Raw genomic sequence first — 16,151 nt, forward strand, 5'->3', positions numbered from 1 at the left:
ATAGAGCCCTTGGAACATAAAACCATCATCGTAATAGACTCACAGTCCCGGTCAGCTTATCCTCACGGCAAGGGCGTGGCATCATCAGCGCACACCTGCTGTCCCATTTCTCTGCCATGCGATGCTTCCAGTCACTGTCTTTCTGTCCACAGGTGGTCTTTGTCGGCATGATGTCCAGCTCCACCCTCTGGGGAAACATCTCTGACCAGCATGGCAGGAAAACGGTAAAGGACTGCTCTTGGGCGCCCCCTGGGCTCTCTCCCTGGTACCGAGTTTTCCAGAGAGGTCAAACCAACTTAGAGAAAAAGATAGCAAAAAAGAGTCTTTTTTTTTTCTTCTTCTTCTTCTTCTTCTTTGGTTTGCTGGTTTGGGGAGGAAGGCGGGGTGGCCTGGTGGTCTTAGAATCACGTGCTAAGTTGGCGGCTTCTGGCAGGGTCGAGCAGAGGTGCAAGTTCTCTTCCACGCAGCCAGGCCCACCTGCTGGGGGCGCCGCTGTATTGCACCGAGCATGGATGCTCTCCGCCCGAGGTACCAGGGAGCCATCACAGACCTGGAGAGGAGACAGGTTCATTGGAAGCACGGCATTCTGGGCTGGAAGTCCTCTCTCCAGTCCTGACTCTGAGGTTAAACAACCTTCAGCCCTGGGGGCTGGGTGGTGGCATACCCGGTTAAGTGCACATCGTACTATGCACAAGAATCCACAGAAGGAGCTGGGTTCTAGCCCCTGCTCCCCACCTGCAACAGGGTTGCGTCACAAGTAGTGAAGCAGGTCTGCAGGTGTCTGTCCCCATCCCTCTCAATTTCTCTTTATCATATATATATATATATATATATATATATATATATATATATATATGCCACCAGGAGCCGTGGATTCATAGTGCTGGCACTGAGCCCCAGAGATAACCCTGGAAACACAAAAAACCATCAGTCACATGACGTCAGTCTCTGACTGTCACCTTGTCTGTTGCAGCCCAGGAGAAAGCAGGCAGGTCAGACATGAGTGAATGCCATATGCACTAGCACCCAGCACCCAGCACATACAGAGAGAATGGGTGAGTGAATGGTGTCACGTATCAGTCACCTCAGTGCTGGCCACACAGCAGGTGTTCACAGCGTGCGTGTTGAGTTCACGCCTGCGGCGGTGAACGGGTGACATCTACCCATAGCTCTAGTGTTTGGTAGACGGCAGGTACATGCTCATTACTGAGTGAACCACTGAACAAGCAAGTCAGGTACGAAGAATGTCTATGCTTCTCTCTGCAGAACTTGGAGTGTGAGGGAATGTGAAGACAGGAGAAGGGAAGGAGGAAAGAAGGAAGGAGGGAGGGAGGGACAAAGGGAAGGAGGGAGGAAGGGAGAGGAAGGAAGGGACCAGCAGTCCAAAGGGCAGGATAGATGTTCTGCAAGTCGACAGGCGCAGTTAATGAGAAGCCCAAAGACCTGGGATCCACCTCTGCTGACCCTATAGCAGCTGGGGCGGGGCTTGCTGCTCGTGGGTGACAGCTGGCAGCTGTGTCCTTGCTGTCTGGGCAGCCCCAGAGCCCTGGCATCAGTGGGCAGATGCAGAGCTGCCAGCCTGTTGTGTGCTGTGACCCCAAAGGACCCTCCCAGATGACCCACCTGCCAGGAAGCCCCAGGAGAGCGGCTGGATCCCCTCCCTCAGTTGGGATGCCTCATCCCTCCACCACCACCCCCCCTCGTTCTTTGATGTTCCTTCTTTTATTTTCTCCTCTGTTAATTATATCCTGATTCTGATTTGAGCCTCCTTGGGCTCCAAGGGAAAACAGCCTTACAAAGTCACCTTCTGCCTAAGGAAAGGCGTAAAACCTACGTGTGGCAGGAACCAATCTCATAGCCGCAAAGGCTGGGGTGGAAGGATGTTGCTGTGGCGTTTTTGCAGGAGATTCAGGGCTCACAGGATCTCTCTGATGCCCGCCTGCTCTCTCATAACAGCATTTCACGAGAGGGAGAACAACTGAGGCTCTTTTCTGCCGTTTATGATGCTCTGTTTTGTCTTTTCTGTTTTTCTGTAGCGCCGGGGATAGAAACCCTGGACCTCACATGCACACACACACACAGTCCGTGCTGTCACTCTGCTGGGCCACTCGTGGTGGTTGTTGACATATGAATCCACCCAGATAATAAAAGGAAGTCGCTGTGGTTTAACACATTGTTGTCTCTTGCTTTTTTCTTTCTAGTTTACATTTTAGAATAAGGTGTGGACCAGTGACTTTGTTTTGTTTCCTGTTTGACAGAGTGGCAGAGAGAGTGAAAGAGGCCACAGAGCCAAAGCTTCCTCTAGTGCCGGGGGGAGGCCAGGCTCGAACCTGGGTCAAGCACGTGGCAAAGCAGCACAGTATCTAAGCGAGCTATTTCTCTGGCTCAATTCTGGCTTTTCTTTTTTTTGCCTCCAGGGTTATTGCTGGGGCTTGGTGCCTGCACCACGAATCCACTGCTCCTGGAGGCTATTTTTCCCCTTTTGTTGCTCTTGTTTTTTATTGTTGTTGTAGTTATTGTTGTTGTTATTGATGTTGTTGTTAGATAGGACAGAGAAATGGAGAGAGGAGGGGAAGACAGAGAGAGAGAGAAAGACAGACACTTGCAGACCTGCTTCACCGCCTGTGAAATGACTCCCCTGCAGGTGGGGAGCCGGGGGCTTGAACCGGGATCCTTATGCCTTAACCTGCTGTGAGGTGAAGAGGTGAAGCAGGTCTGCAGATGTCTATCTCTCTCCATGTCTATCTTCCCCTCCTCTCTCAATTTCTCTCTGTTCTGTCCAATAAAATGGAACAGCTGGCCGCCAGGAGCAGTGGATTTGTAGTGCAGCACTTCTTCTTCTAGCGTTTGCCCTTCTTCCGTAGCCAGTCAACAGCGTCAGGTTGAGCCTGATGTCAAGTTTCGAGACCTCCTTTGAATCTGGAGAGGTGGCAGTCGTTGACTATGTGGGTCATAGTCTGTCTGGAGCCGCAGGGGCGGTTCGGGTCGTCTCTGGCTCCCCAGAGATGGAACATAGCGGCGCACCGGCCATGGCCTGTTCGATAGCGACTGAGCCCCAGTGATAACCCAGGAGGCAAAAAAAAGAAGAAGAAGAAGAAGAAGAAGAAGAAGAAGAAGAAGAAGAAGAAGAAGAAGAAGAAGAAGAAGAAGAAGAAGAAGGAAAGAAAAGTAGAGAAAATGAAGGAAAAATGAAAAAATAGTGACAGACTCGGGGTGAACCGTCCTCGGGCCTCACACACTGTGGGTGGGTGTCCACTGAACAGGGTCACTGGGAGACCCAAGGCCCCCTGCAGCCCCACCCTGGGGCTTGGAACCTGCACCCAGAGGGCCCTGGGTCCCTGTGCAGCCCTGATTCCGCTTTAGGGCCACCTCTAGGCAGGTGCTGGCCGCCTGACGCAGCCCCCTCCCACAGGGCCTGAAGATCAGTGTGCTGTGGACCCTGTACTATGGCATCCTCAGCGCCTTCGCGCCCGTGTACAGCTGGATCCTGGTGCTGCGCGGCCTGGTGGGCTTCGGGATTGGAGGCGTCCCTCAGTCGTGAGTAAATGCAGCCAGGGCTGGCCTCAAAGAGGGGTCAGGGGGGGCTCCCCAGTGCTGGGGTGGTTCACGGCTTCAGGCGCACGTGACCCAGGTGGTGGTGGTGGGGGCATGAGCTGACCTGGAAGATGAGGGGTCTGAGCCTGAATGGCTGATTTCTCGGACCCAGGGCAGTCGGCCCTTCGGGAGGTGAGTGGCGTACTGTGGTCAGCTGCTGGCATGGTGATGCTGCACCAGGTGGGGAGGCGGGAGGGAGACTCCGTGGGTGGAATCGCTTGCCTGAGTCAGGCAGTGCGGAAGCGGGACTGAGGGCCTTAGCCGTATGCCTGTGGCCAGGAGAGCAGCAGGCAGAGCAAATGAGGGTGGGAGGGTGCTGGGGACGGCCTCCTCAGTACAGCACATGTGCTGTTGTGTGCACATGAAGCCCTGGGTTCGAGTCCTGGCATCACATGAGAGCACCACGGATGGTACTGGGAAAGATCTGTGGATGGTGAAGCGGTCCTGTGCTGTCTCTCTCCTCTCTCTCTCTTTCTATCTCTCCCTCACCCTCCTTCCTCTCCTCTGCCCTTTTTAGGAAATATGGAATGAAATAAATTAATCCTGGAAAGCTACTCAGTCGTGGACTCACACCTGTGTGGATTCACTCCCCTAGAACGTGTTAAAAAGCATAATAGGCTCCTAGGCATACAAGTCCTGCGCTCAAATGCACTGAGCTCTCTCCACAGCTGAGTCCTCTCCACAACCCTCCTACCCTTCAGCTGGGGTACACAGCTTCGGGACAGAGCCAGGAGAACCCAGGGAAGCTCTGAGCCTCCTGTGACCCACTTGCTTTGAACCCAAAGCAAGTTCCAGCCTGTGACTCAAGGCCAGTCTCAGGCAAGCTCAGATTCTGAGCTCAGGGACATGGGGTCTCCATGGGTTGAGCCTCAAGGTCATGTTGAAGGTCACCAGCCGGCCCCTGCACGCACAGAGAAACTCGTTTCAAGTCCAGTCTGCCTGGTGCCAAAGTCCAGTTACCCCTGGACAGATATTGTCTCTGGCTCCTACGCTCCTGCACCCAGCGGTCCTGATGGATCATTAATGCCCACTTGGTCCCTGCTAGGGGTTTGGAGAAGGTTCGGGAAATGTGGCACAGACTGGTGGCTCTGAGCTGCCTTTTTATTAACTGGGAAAGCCAACCCCCACTAGAAAGTCAGACAAGTGTAATTTCCTTTTTTTTTTTTTTACTAGAGCACTGCTCAGCTTTGACTTATGGCGGTGTGGGGGATGGAAACTGAGAGTCTCTTTGCAGAACCATTATACTATCTACTCCTGCCCTGACAAGAACATTTTCTTTAACTTTTTATTACATATATATATATAATATATGTAATATATATTTTATATATATATATATATATATATATATATATGCCTCCAGGGTTATTGCTGGAGCTTGGTGTCTGCACCATGAATCCACTGCTCCTGGAGGCTATTTTTTCCCTTTTGTTGCCCTTGTTGTTTGTTAACCATTGTTGTTATTATTGTTGTTGCCATTGCTGTTGTTGTTGTTGGATAGGACAGAGAGAAATGGAGAGAGGAGGGAAAGACAGAGAAGCAGAGAGAAAGATAGACACCTGCAGACCTGCTTCACTGCCTGTGAAGTGATGCCCCCTGCAGGTGGGGAACTGGTGGCTCGAACTGGGATTCCTATGCCAGTCCTTGCACTTTGTGCCATGTGCGCTTAACCCGCTGTGCTACCGCCCAGCCCCCCACAAGAGCATTTTCTATGGGGGGGGTGCACATCAAGATGAAAGAGGCTCTAATCCAAGCCAAGGAGTGAAATGGGACTTTTTTTCTTTTTTTAATATTATTATTATCATTTAATTTTTTATTTTCTTTATTTATTGGTTAGAGGCAGCCAGAAATCAAGAGGGAGTGATAGAGAGGGAGAGAGACAGAAAGAATCCTGCAGCCCTGCTTCACCATTTACAAAGCTTTCCTGCTGCAGGTGGGGACCAGGGGTTCAAACCTGGGTCCTTGCACACTGTAGTGTGTGCGCTCCACCAGGTGTGACACGACCTGGCCCCCTTTAAATTATTTATTTATTTATTTATTTATTTATTTATTTATGAGAGGGATAGGAGAGAGAGAAGAACCAGACATCACTCTGGTACATGTTCTGCCAGGGATGGAACTCAGGACCTCATGCTTGAGAGCCCAACACTTTATCCGCTGCACCACCTCTAGGACCATTGAATATGACTTTTATTTTATTTTTTAAATTTTTAAAATTTCTTTATTGGGGAATTAATGTTTTACATTCAACAGTAAATACAATATTTTGTACATGCATAACATTCCTTAGTTTTCCATATAACAATACAACCCCCACTAGGTCCTCTGTCATCCTTCTTGGATCTGTATTCTCCCCACCCACCCACCCCAGAGTCTTTTACTTTGGTGCAATACACCAACTCCAGTTCAGGTTCTACTTGTGTTTTCTCTTCTGATCTTGTTTTTCTTTTTTTTTTAAAAAATATTTATTTTATTTATTTATTCCCTTTTGTTGTCCTTGTTGTTTTATTGTTGTAGTTATTATTGTTGTTGTCGTTGTTGGATAGGACAGAGAGAAACGGAGAGAGGAGGGGAAGACAGAGAGGGGGAGAGAAAGACAGACACCTGCAGACCTGCTTCACCGCCTGTGAAGCGACTCCCCTGCAGGTGGGGAGCCAGGGTTCGAACCGGGATCATTATGCCGGTCCTTGTGCTTTGCGCCACCTGCGCTTAACCCACTGCGCTACAGCCTGACTCCCCCCTATCTTGTTTTTCAACTTCTGCCTGAGAGTGAGATCATTCCATATTCATCCTTCTTTTTCTGACTTATTTCACTTAACATGAATTTTTCAAGGTCCATCCAAGATCAGCTGAAAACGGTGAAGTCACCATTTTTTGTAGCTGAGTGGTATTCCATTGTATATATATTCCACAACTTGCTCAGCCAGCCACTCATCTGTTGTTGGACACCTGGGGTGCTTCCAGGTTTTGGCTATTACAAATTGTGCTGCCAAGAACATATGTGTACACAGATCTTTTTGGATGGATGTGTTGGGTTCCTTAGGATCTATCCCCAGGAGAGGAATTGCAGGGTCATAGGGTAGGTCCATTTCTAGCCTTCTGAGAGTTCTCCAGACTGTTCTCCACAGAGGTTGGACCAATTGACATTCCCACCAGCAGTGCAGGAAGGTTCCTTTGACCCCCACAGCCTCTCCAGCATTTGCTGCTGTTACCTTTTCTGATGTATGACATTCTCACAGGAGTGAAGTGATATCTCATTGTTGTCTTTATTTGCATTTCTCTGACAATCAGAGACTTGGAGCATCTTTTCATGTGTTTCTCGGCCTTTTGGATCTCTTCTGTGGTGAATATTCTGCCCATGTCCTCCCCCCATTTTTGGATGGGATTATTTGTTGTCTTGTTGTTGAGATTTGCAAGTTCTTTATATATTCTGGTTATTAGCCGCTTGTCTGATGTATAGCATGTAAAGATTTTCTCCCATTCTGTGAGGGGTCTCTTGGTTTGGGTAGTGGTTTATTTTGCTATGAAGAAGCTTTTTAATTTGATGTAGTCCCATAGGTTTATGCTTGCCTTAGTCTTCTTTGTAATTGTATTCTTTTCATTGAAGATGTCTTTAAAATTTATGCAGAAAAGAGTTCTGCGAATATTTTCCTCTAAGTATCAGATAGTTTGTGGATGACTTATTTTCAGTCACTACAGGCAACATATTTCTAGTTCTATAAAATGTGGGAAATGCCAACCAGAATCCCAGAATAAGAAATCAGCCCCAATGCGGTCAGTAATGACCAGATTCCTAAGCTGCAGACTGGCTGTCACCATGGCTGTTGCCAGCAGAGGGCGTTGTTTCCTTGGGCAGGACACACGCCCGAGGTAGCCAGGGAAGAAGCTGTGACACCAGGTGGCCAGCTGTGTCACAGAGGATCCTGAAGAGTTTTCTGGGTGGCCACCCACCTTTTTTCCCTGGGAGCCCGCCTAGGACTCCCTCCAGATGGGCATCTAGAATGAAGCTGCTCACCAGCCTGCCTGCGGTGCTGCCCTGGGCTCCGGGCGCAGACACCAAGTTGAGGTCACAGGTCACTTCTGTCCTGGTCCGTGGTGCACAGAGGTACCGCTTTGCTGTGGGATCTGTCTGTGCCAAAACCAGCTGCCTCCCGGCCATTCTCGTGCCAGTGCTCAACCTTCAGGGCGATGGTGATCCTCAGCCTTTGGGGGAAGATAGGAAAAAGCTCGTTTTCCCAATGAACTGCCACAGACAATGGCCAAGTCTGAGCACAGTGAGGTAAGGGCAGGCTGGCTCTTGGGGTACTGGCCGAAGGAACAGGAAGTGGAAGACAAGCTGAGCATCGGTCCACAGGGGTCAACAAGTGATCTGGAAGCTCTGCTTCGTTCACGATGAGAAGAATAGACTTGGACAGGCCTCGGCCAGCTGTGTCTGGAGCCATCTGTGGGGCAAAAGGATCATGGTTGATGTGTTTACAACCCACTGATTAAATAATGTCTACAAGTTCTTATGGATGAATGGGTGGGTGGGTGGATGGGTGGATAGATGGATGGATAGATGGATGGACATATGGATAAGTGGATGAGTGGATGGATGGATGGATGGATGGACGGATGGATGGATGGATGGACATATGGATGGACATTTGGGTGGATGGATGAGTGGATGGATGGATGGATGGATGGATGGATGGATGGATGGATGGATGGATGGATGGACATATGTATGTATGGATGGGTGGATGAGTAGATGGATGGATGGACATATGGATGGGTGGATGAGAAGATGGACATATGGATGGATGGGTAGATGGATGGATGGAGAGGTGAAGAGATATTCTACAGTGCAGTAGAATATCAACCACACATAGCACTGTGTGTCATGAGCAGAGAAGGAATAACAGACATCCACTACTCACTTCCTTTCTAGCAGTGGTTCATTCAGGTTAGATGACAGGTGACAAAACTGGTGGGTAGAGGGTCCGGATGTTGGCATAACATTTGGCCATTTCTCCACAGAACACTTAACTACTCACAAATGTGATAACTTCTGGGTGGGGGGCTCTGCCAGGACCACCCCCCATCTGGTTCTTCTTCTTCTAGCGTTTGCCCTTCTTCCGTAGCCAGTCAACAGCGTCAGGTTGAGCCTGATGGAAAGTTTCGAGACCCTATCTGGTGAGGAAGGTCATCGTGAATGCTGACAAGAAAGTTGTCATCTCTGTCCTCAAGTGGGACACTGGGCAGCATGGGCGGGGGATGCTCTTTGTGCTACTCCTGACAGGGATGCTTGGCCGGAGTGTGGTCAGGGGGAGACTGTGGACCTGTGATGGGGGAGCCTCTGTAGAAGGGAAGGCTGGGGCTCTTAAGACTCCAGTCTTGTGGTCCGGGAGGTGGCACAGTGGCTAAGGCACTAGACTCTTAAGCATGAGGTCCTGAGTTTGATCCCCAGCAGCACATGTACCAGAGTGATGTCTGGTTCTTTCTCTCTCCTATATTTCTCATTAATAAATAAATAAAATATTTTTTTAAAAGACTCCAGGCTTGAGCAATAGGAGTGCATTTCCAAGGTGAAGCTATCTACCACCCTACTTCCCTTCTTCTATGGCGGAGACTTGATGGTGGCTTTTTTTTTTAAATAGTGGTTTACAAAATTATAAAACAACTGGGGTATAATTCCACACCTTTCCCACCACCAGAATTCCACATCCCCATTCCCTCCACTGGAAACTTCAGTAGTTCTCCCAAGATCACAGATATGAGTTGATTATTACTTCTATAAATAAATATATATATGCCCTTTTTCTTTTTTATATTTTTATTTTATTATTGTATATAGACAGAAAAATTGAGAGGGGAGGAGGAGATAGGGAAAGAGACAGAGAGACACCTGCAGCCCTGCTTCACCACATGTTAAGTTTTCCCCCTGCAGGTGGGGACCAGGGGCTTGAACCTGGGTCCTTGTGCACTGTAATATGAGTGCTTAACCAGGTGCACCACCACATGGCCCCCTATTTATAGGTTTTTTTTCCTGTGGCCCTGTCTTCTTTTCCTTTCTCTTTCTTTCTCTCTTTCTTTTTAAAAAATATTTTAATTTATTTATTAATGAAAGAGATAAGAGAAGAGAGAAAGGACCAGGCATCACTCTGGCACATGTGCTGCTGGGGATGGAACTCTTGCTTGAGAGTTCAGCCCTTTATCCACTGCGCCACCTCCCAGACCACCCTTCTTTTGCTAAGTTTTACCTATACTTATTATTTTCGAATGCCCTTCCTTTTTCCCCCTCTTCTCTCTCAGGGTCCTGATGGGATTGGGACTCAGGACCCTCTGGTCATCTTCCCCTTAACATTTCTCCCCCTCTGGGAATATGGACCAAAAATTCTTTTGGGATGCAGAAGATGGGAGTTCCGGCTTCTATAATTGCTTCTCTGCTGGACATGGACATTGGCATGTTGATAAATAACCCATTCAGTGGCAGCTTTTTAAAAAAACTTTTTTTATATTTATGTATTTATTTTCCCTTTTGTTGCCCTTGTTTTTTATTATTATTGTAGTTGTTGTTGATATTGTCATTGTTGGATAGGACAGAGAGAAATGGAGAGAGGAGGGGGAGAGAAAGACAGACACCTGCAGACCTGCTTCACCGCCTGTGAATTGACTCCCCTGCTGCAGGTGGGGGGCCAGGGCTTGAACTGGGATTCTTAATCCGGTTCTTGCGCTTTGTGCCACTTGCGCTTAACCCACTGCGCTACAGCCCCACTCTCTCAGTGGCAGCTTTTATGAAAGCTGAAAAGCATCTAGAGAGTCACCTAAAAATACAGGTACCAGGGCATCACCCCAGAAAGCGCTCCTTAGGGCTGGGGCGGAGAGGCTGGAGCTCTCCATGCTAAGCCAAGAAGCCGGGAGCTTCTGACAGTGGCAGTGATCCACAGAGCACTGCAGAGGGAAGTCGGTCTGGAAACTCACCAGTCTGACCTCCCATGCCTCCCTGTCTGTCCCCCTGCTCCCCAGAGTGACGCTCTATGCAGAGTTCCTACCCATGAAGGCCAGGGCCAAGTGCATTCTTCTGATCGAGGTAAGGGGGGGGGCACTCTGGGCTTCTGAAGAATGCAGTCTCTGGTGGGAGGGCCTTGGGGTGGCAGCCTTTGTCACTGAACCGCAGGGCGAGGAAGAGGGAGTGTAAGGAAAAAGACCTCAGACTCAACTGACAGCGACTTAGAGGAATCATTAGATCGAGTCAGAGTGGTGGCTTAGCGGGATGGAGACAGTCTTCAGCTGACAAGAAGACCTCCCATCCCTTAGGGAAAAACTGGTGGGCAGGCACTGTGGCTTGACTCCAGGGACACTGCAGCCACAGAGCCCTGTGTGGGCCTCCGCTCCCCACCTGCCACCCATCCACCACTGACCCCTTCCCCTGTGCCAGGTCTTCTGGGCCATCGGAACGGTGTTCGAGGTCATCCTGGCCGTGTTTGTGATGCCCAGCCTGGGCTGGCGCTGGCTGCTCCTCCTCTCGGCGGTCCCCCTTCTCATCTTCACCGTCCTGTGCTTTGTAGGTATCGTCTGGGAGCTCAGCCTGCCCTACTGTCCACTCTGTCATGAGGGGTGGGTGCCAGAGCAAGCCTTCAAGATGGCGTCCTACTTGACAAAAAGAGTTTTTTTATGTCACCATTTCCCAAAGGGTAAGGGAGAGAGAGAGGAGCCGGGGCACTGGGGTTTGAAGCAGAAACCACAGGCAGGGGAGTGTCCTGTGCTCTCCCAGATAAGTGGTTTCCTTGGCCATTAAGATTAGTTGTTTAATCAGGAAATGAGGCAAAGGAAACAGGGATAGACCCAGTATGAGAGTTGGGCTTCCTCTAGGTAAACACTTCTGGGATAGTCTTTAGGGAAATAAATGTGTGTGTGGGGGGGTACGTTGACCCCACCCTCCACAGCAGCAAGTTTCCCCTTTCCGATGATTTGTTGGAATAGTTGAGCCCGTAAGGTGCAAGTGACAAAAAACAACAACAACAACAATAACAAAAGTTCAAATGGGCATCTGTAAAAAAGATAGGCTCAGGGAGTTGGGCGGTAGTGCAGCGGGTTAAGCACAGGTGGTGCAAAGGGCAAGGACCGGCTTAAGGATCCCGGTTCAAGCCCCCAGCTCCCCACTTGCAAGGGAGTCACTTCACAAGCAGTGAAGCAGGTCTGCAGGTGTCTGTCTTTCTCTCCCCCTCTCTGTCTTCCCCTCCTCTCTCTATTTCTCTCTGTCCTATCCAACAATGACAACATCAATAACAACAACAATAATAACTACAACAATAAAAAGCAACAAGGGCAACAAAAAGGAGTGAGTGGATAAATAAACATTTTTAAAAAGATAGGCACAGGACAGAAAATTCAACGTGTGTTATCAGGTATGGCTGGATCCAGGGGTGCTAGTGATCTCCCCATCTCCACTAAGGCAGAATTCACCTGGTCCACAGGAGACAAACCACAAGTAGTCATCTCGTGTTTAGACCACACACCTGAAACACTTCCCCCTCAGTGGACTCCCAGAGAAGTGGGTAGGTGGGTGGGTCTCTCGTAGAACACTTAATCCAACAATTCCCGGTAACAGTCGGAATTAATCATGCCAGAGCCTAACTGTGGAGCTAGCTTCTTCATGCACAACCTGCCAATAGCTTCCGGGGGTGGGGCTCTGCTGACCGCCTGCATGAGTTAGTATGACATCAGATGCCGTAACAAAGAAAGTCCAGACATCGGTAGCCCAGTACAGGAGGAATTTATCTCTTAGGCACATAGCAGCCTAGAGCTAGTGCTTCCAGGGACCAGAATCCTTCTGATTTGTGACACGGCCACCCTCCGGGGCTTTGGAGTCTTCTCTGTATGGGATGGGGAAGGAGAGGAGGAGACAGACTTTCTCTCCTTCCATGTCCAGACCAGGACTATCCTGCTTGGGTGGGCTGTGTCACATTGATTGGGGGGAAGGACGGCCCCACATGGTTGAAGATTCTTCATACCTAAACCTAACAAAGAATTGAGGAGAAAGCAGAGGACTTTCAGGAATTTTAAGCTTGATTCTGGAAAACTGAGAACACACACACATGCTGGAGTACATGTCAGGGGAGAAAGAGAGAGAGAGAGAGAGAGAGAGAGAGAGAGAAGAGAAGAGAAGAGAAGAGAAGAGAAGAGAAGAGAAGAGAAGAGAAGAGAAGAGAGAAGGCAATTTACTCAAATGTTGATGCTTCTAGCTTGGCAGAGAGCTCAACCACACCCGTAACAGCTTTCATGAGCCTTCAAGCCCCACTCTTAGCTCTTTCCTTTCTTTCTTTCTTTCTTTCTTTCTTTCTTTCTTTCTTTCTTTCTTTCTTTCTTTCTTTCTCTTTTTCTCCTTTCTTCCTTTTTATTTTAGCAGAGCACTGGCTTATGGTGGTGTGGGTGATTGAACCTGGGACTTGGCAGCCACAGGCATGAGAGTCTCTGCAGAACCATTGTATCTCCCCCCAGCCCTCAGCTTCTCTCTAAGCCACACCCACACCTGTTACCACTCCCACTTCCCCTGAGCAACATCTACTTTCTTCCCCACGAGCATGGGGGATCTTGTGTTCTAGAGTGGTGCAGCAGTGTTTGTGGAGAACCAGGTTCTCCTTATGCATTCTCTGACCTCAGCAGTGTGGCCCTCGCTAGCTGCAAGTGAGGCTGGGACTGTAATTCATGTCTGGGCCTCCCTCTCCAAGGATGCTTCTGTCCTCTGGAAAGGAAAGTACACGTTCTGGGAGCTCTAAGCAATCTTTGTCACATTCTCACCTGTTAGGATATGGAGACCCAGAGAAGTTGATGGGCTTTGTCCAAGGTCACATAGCATATAAACAGCAGCCTAGGGGGACCAGGCTGTGGTGTCCCTTGTTTAACCATACACATTACAGTACGCAAGGACCTGGGTTCAATCCCCTGGTCCCCACCTGCAGGGAGGGAAGCTTCACAAGTGGTGAAGCAGGGCTGCAGATGTCTCTCTGTGTCTTTCCCTCTTTATCTCCTCCACCCCTCTCAATTTCTCTGTCTCTATCCCGTAAAATAATAAATAAAAATAAAAACTATATAAGAAATTAGTATATATAATAAACAGCATCCCAAAAGACCCACAGCTTGCTACCCCCATGCCTTGTGGCCATAGGTGACTTGTACACATGGGGTTGGCCTCTCTGCTGGGTTTAAAAGCTTTGCCCACTTCTATCTGTTTCGTGGAATGTGTCTGTAGGAAGACATTGAAGGCTGGCCCAGTGTGGTGTGGTGGCGGTGAGGGTGAGGGTAGCAGTCTTTCTCGCTACCCCTTGCCTGGCACTCCGAAAGCAGCCCTGAATAATATTGGGTTGTCAGAAAAGTCATGACATGTTTTTCTTTCTTTTTATTGTTTATTTTTACTTTATTGGCTAGAAAGAGAGAAATTGAGAGAGGAGAGAGGAAGAGAGGGAAGTAAAAAAGAAAGACATCTGCAGCCCTGCTTTCCCACACATGAAGCTTCCCCCCAACCCCTGCAGGTGAAAACTAGGGGCTTGAACCCAGGTCCTTGCACACTGTTATGTGTGTAATTAACCAGGTATGCCACTGCCTGTCCTGGACTTTTTTTTTTTTTCTATGCACAAGTGCTTCATGACTTTTCCAACAACCCAATAGTAACAGCAAGGCAACCACAGCATTTATACTCACTCCATCCTCATGCTGCACCCCCCCCCCACCATCTGCACTCTCCTGTCTCATCCTTTCTGGGAAGCAAGACCTGACATTTCCCTGTTTTCTGGATGAGACTGAGCCTCAGAGGATTAGGAATTGCTAAAGGCCACACAGCCCAAGGCTGTACAGACAGACCCCCCGACCTTGAAGTCGCCCACACAGGGGGAGGTTGTGAAAGGGCCCTGACCGGCTGGCTGTGGGGCTTCTGTCTCTGCAGTGGCTGCCGGAGAGCGCACGCTACGACGTGCTGTCGGGGAACCAGGAGAAGGCCATCGCCACGCTGAAGAGGATAGCCACAGAGAACGGAGCCCCCATGCCCCTGGGGAGGCTCATCATCTCCAGACAGGTCAGAGCCCGGGTGTCTGTGCGTGGGAAGGAGCGGGGGGTGTGTGTGTGGGGGGCGGGGGAGCCCATGTCCTCGGGGCATGAATGGTCGTCTGGTTTCACCCTTCAGGGCCAGTGAGTCTGTTAGCAAGTGGGCCTGAGCTGCGGAGACTTGGCTCAGGGGGCACACTCCATCACTCCATCCTACTCAAGGCCACAGTCCCTACATGCAGTAGCCACCCATGGGACCCAGAGAAGCGAGACAGCACCCTTCAGCCAATAGCAGACCCAGTTGTTTCCCTACTCGGTGAAAAGAGTGGCTGGAGTTTCACCAGGCTGACTGGAGGCGTCTGTTGGACATAGACTGACAGCACAGAACCAGGGCATGTCACCACCCCACATCTGCTTCTGGGTGGGCACATGGCCACCCCAGAGAGCCTATGTAAAGGATTGTTCTTGTTCTTCTCCTTCTCCTTCTCCTTCTCCTTCTCCTTCTCCTTCTCCTTCTCCTTCTCCTTCTCCTCCTCCTCCTCCTCCTCCTCCTTCTCCTCCTCCTTCTCCTTCTCCTCCTCCTCCTCCTCCTCCTCCTCCTCCTCCTCCTTCTCCTCTTCCTCCTCCTTATTCTTCTCCTTCTTCTACTTTTTTCTTCTGCCTCCAGAGTTATTGCTGGGGCTTGGTGCCTGCATTATGAATCCACTGCTCCTGGATGCCATTTTTTCCCTTTTGCTGCCCTTGTTATTTATCATTGCCATTATTATTATTATTGTTATTGATGTCATTGTTCTTGGATAGAACAGAGAGAAATGGAGAGAGGAGGGGAAGACAGAGAGGGACAGAGAAAGATAGACACCTGCAGACCTGCTTCACCTCTTGTGAAGTGACCCCCTGCAGGTGGGGAGCTGGAGGCTCGAACTGGGATCCTTTTGCCGGTCCTTGAGCTTCACGCCATGTGCACTTACCCATTAAGCCCTAGGATTCTTTTTTTTTATTAGATCCACTAAACGGGAATATGGATTTCCTATGTGTGTACAGTAATGCTTATAGTCAACATAGTCAACAGTACATTCTTTTTTTTTTTTTTTTACAAGAGCACTGCTCAGCTCTGGTTTATGGTGGTGTGGGGGATTGAACCTGGGACGTTGGAGCCTCAGGCATGAGAATCTCTTGCCATCTACCCCCCTAGCCGGTACTCTTTACCTTTTTCTTTTCCCCTCTTTCTAAGCTGTTTAAATAGGTGTTTCTCCTGTGAGAAATCTGTTCATTAAATGTATCTGGGAAGACAATAAACAGTCATAGAATGGTGGGGGTAGATAGCATAATGGTTTTGCAAAACACTGAGAATGTCTGAGGCTCTCTGAAGACCTAGGTTCAATCCCCACACTAGCATAAACCAGAATTAACCAGTGCTTTGGTTAAAAAAACAGACGGACAATTAAAAAAAACAGTCATAGAAGACTTTTTCTCCTCCTCCTCCTGTTTTACTATTTAACTTATTTATTTTGATGATAAAGATATAAGGAGAATTG

The 16,151-nt window shown here is 49.2% G+C and overlaps 1 protein-coding gene across 1 annotated transcript in view; it reads left to right on the plus strand.

The window, feature by feature from the left end:
- SVOP (SV2 related protein) overlaps window positions 1–16,151 on the plus strand; it is a 49,342-nt gene that overhangs the window by 19,271 nt on the left and 13,920 nt on the right. The window contains 5 exon segments of the mRNA XM_016189186.2: window positions 153–224; window positions 3,413–3,537; window positions 10,603–10,666; window positions 11,015–11,140; window positions 14,519–14,647. Of these exon segments, the coding sequence (XP_016044672.2) occupies window positions 153–224; window positions 3,413–3,537; window positions 10,603–10,666; window positions 11,015–11,140; window positions 14,519–14,647 (516 nt within the window).

The sequence above is a fragment of the Erinaceus europaeus genome, chromosome 6 (assembly GCF_950295315.1).
Source record: "Erinaceus europaeus chromosome 6, mEriEur2.1, whole genome shotgun sequence".
Taxonomy (NCBI): domain Eukaryota; kingdom Metazoa; phylum Chordata; class Mammalia; order Eulipotyphla; family Erinaceidae; genus Erinaceus; species Erinaceus europaeus.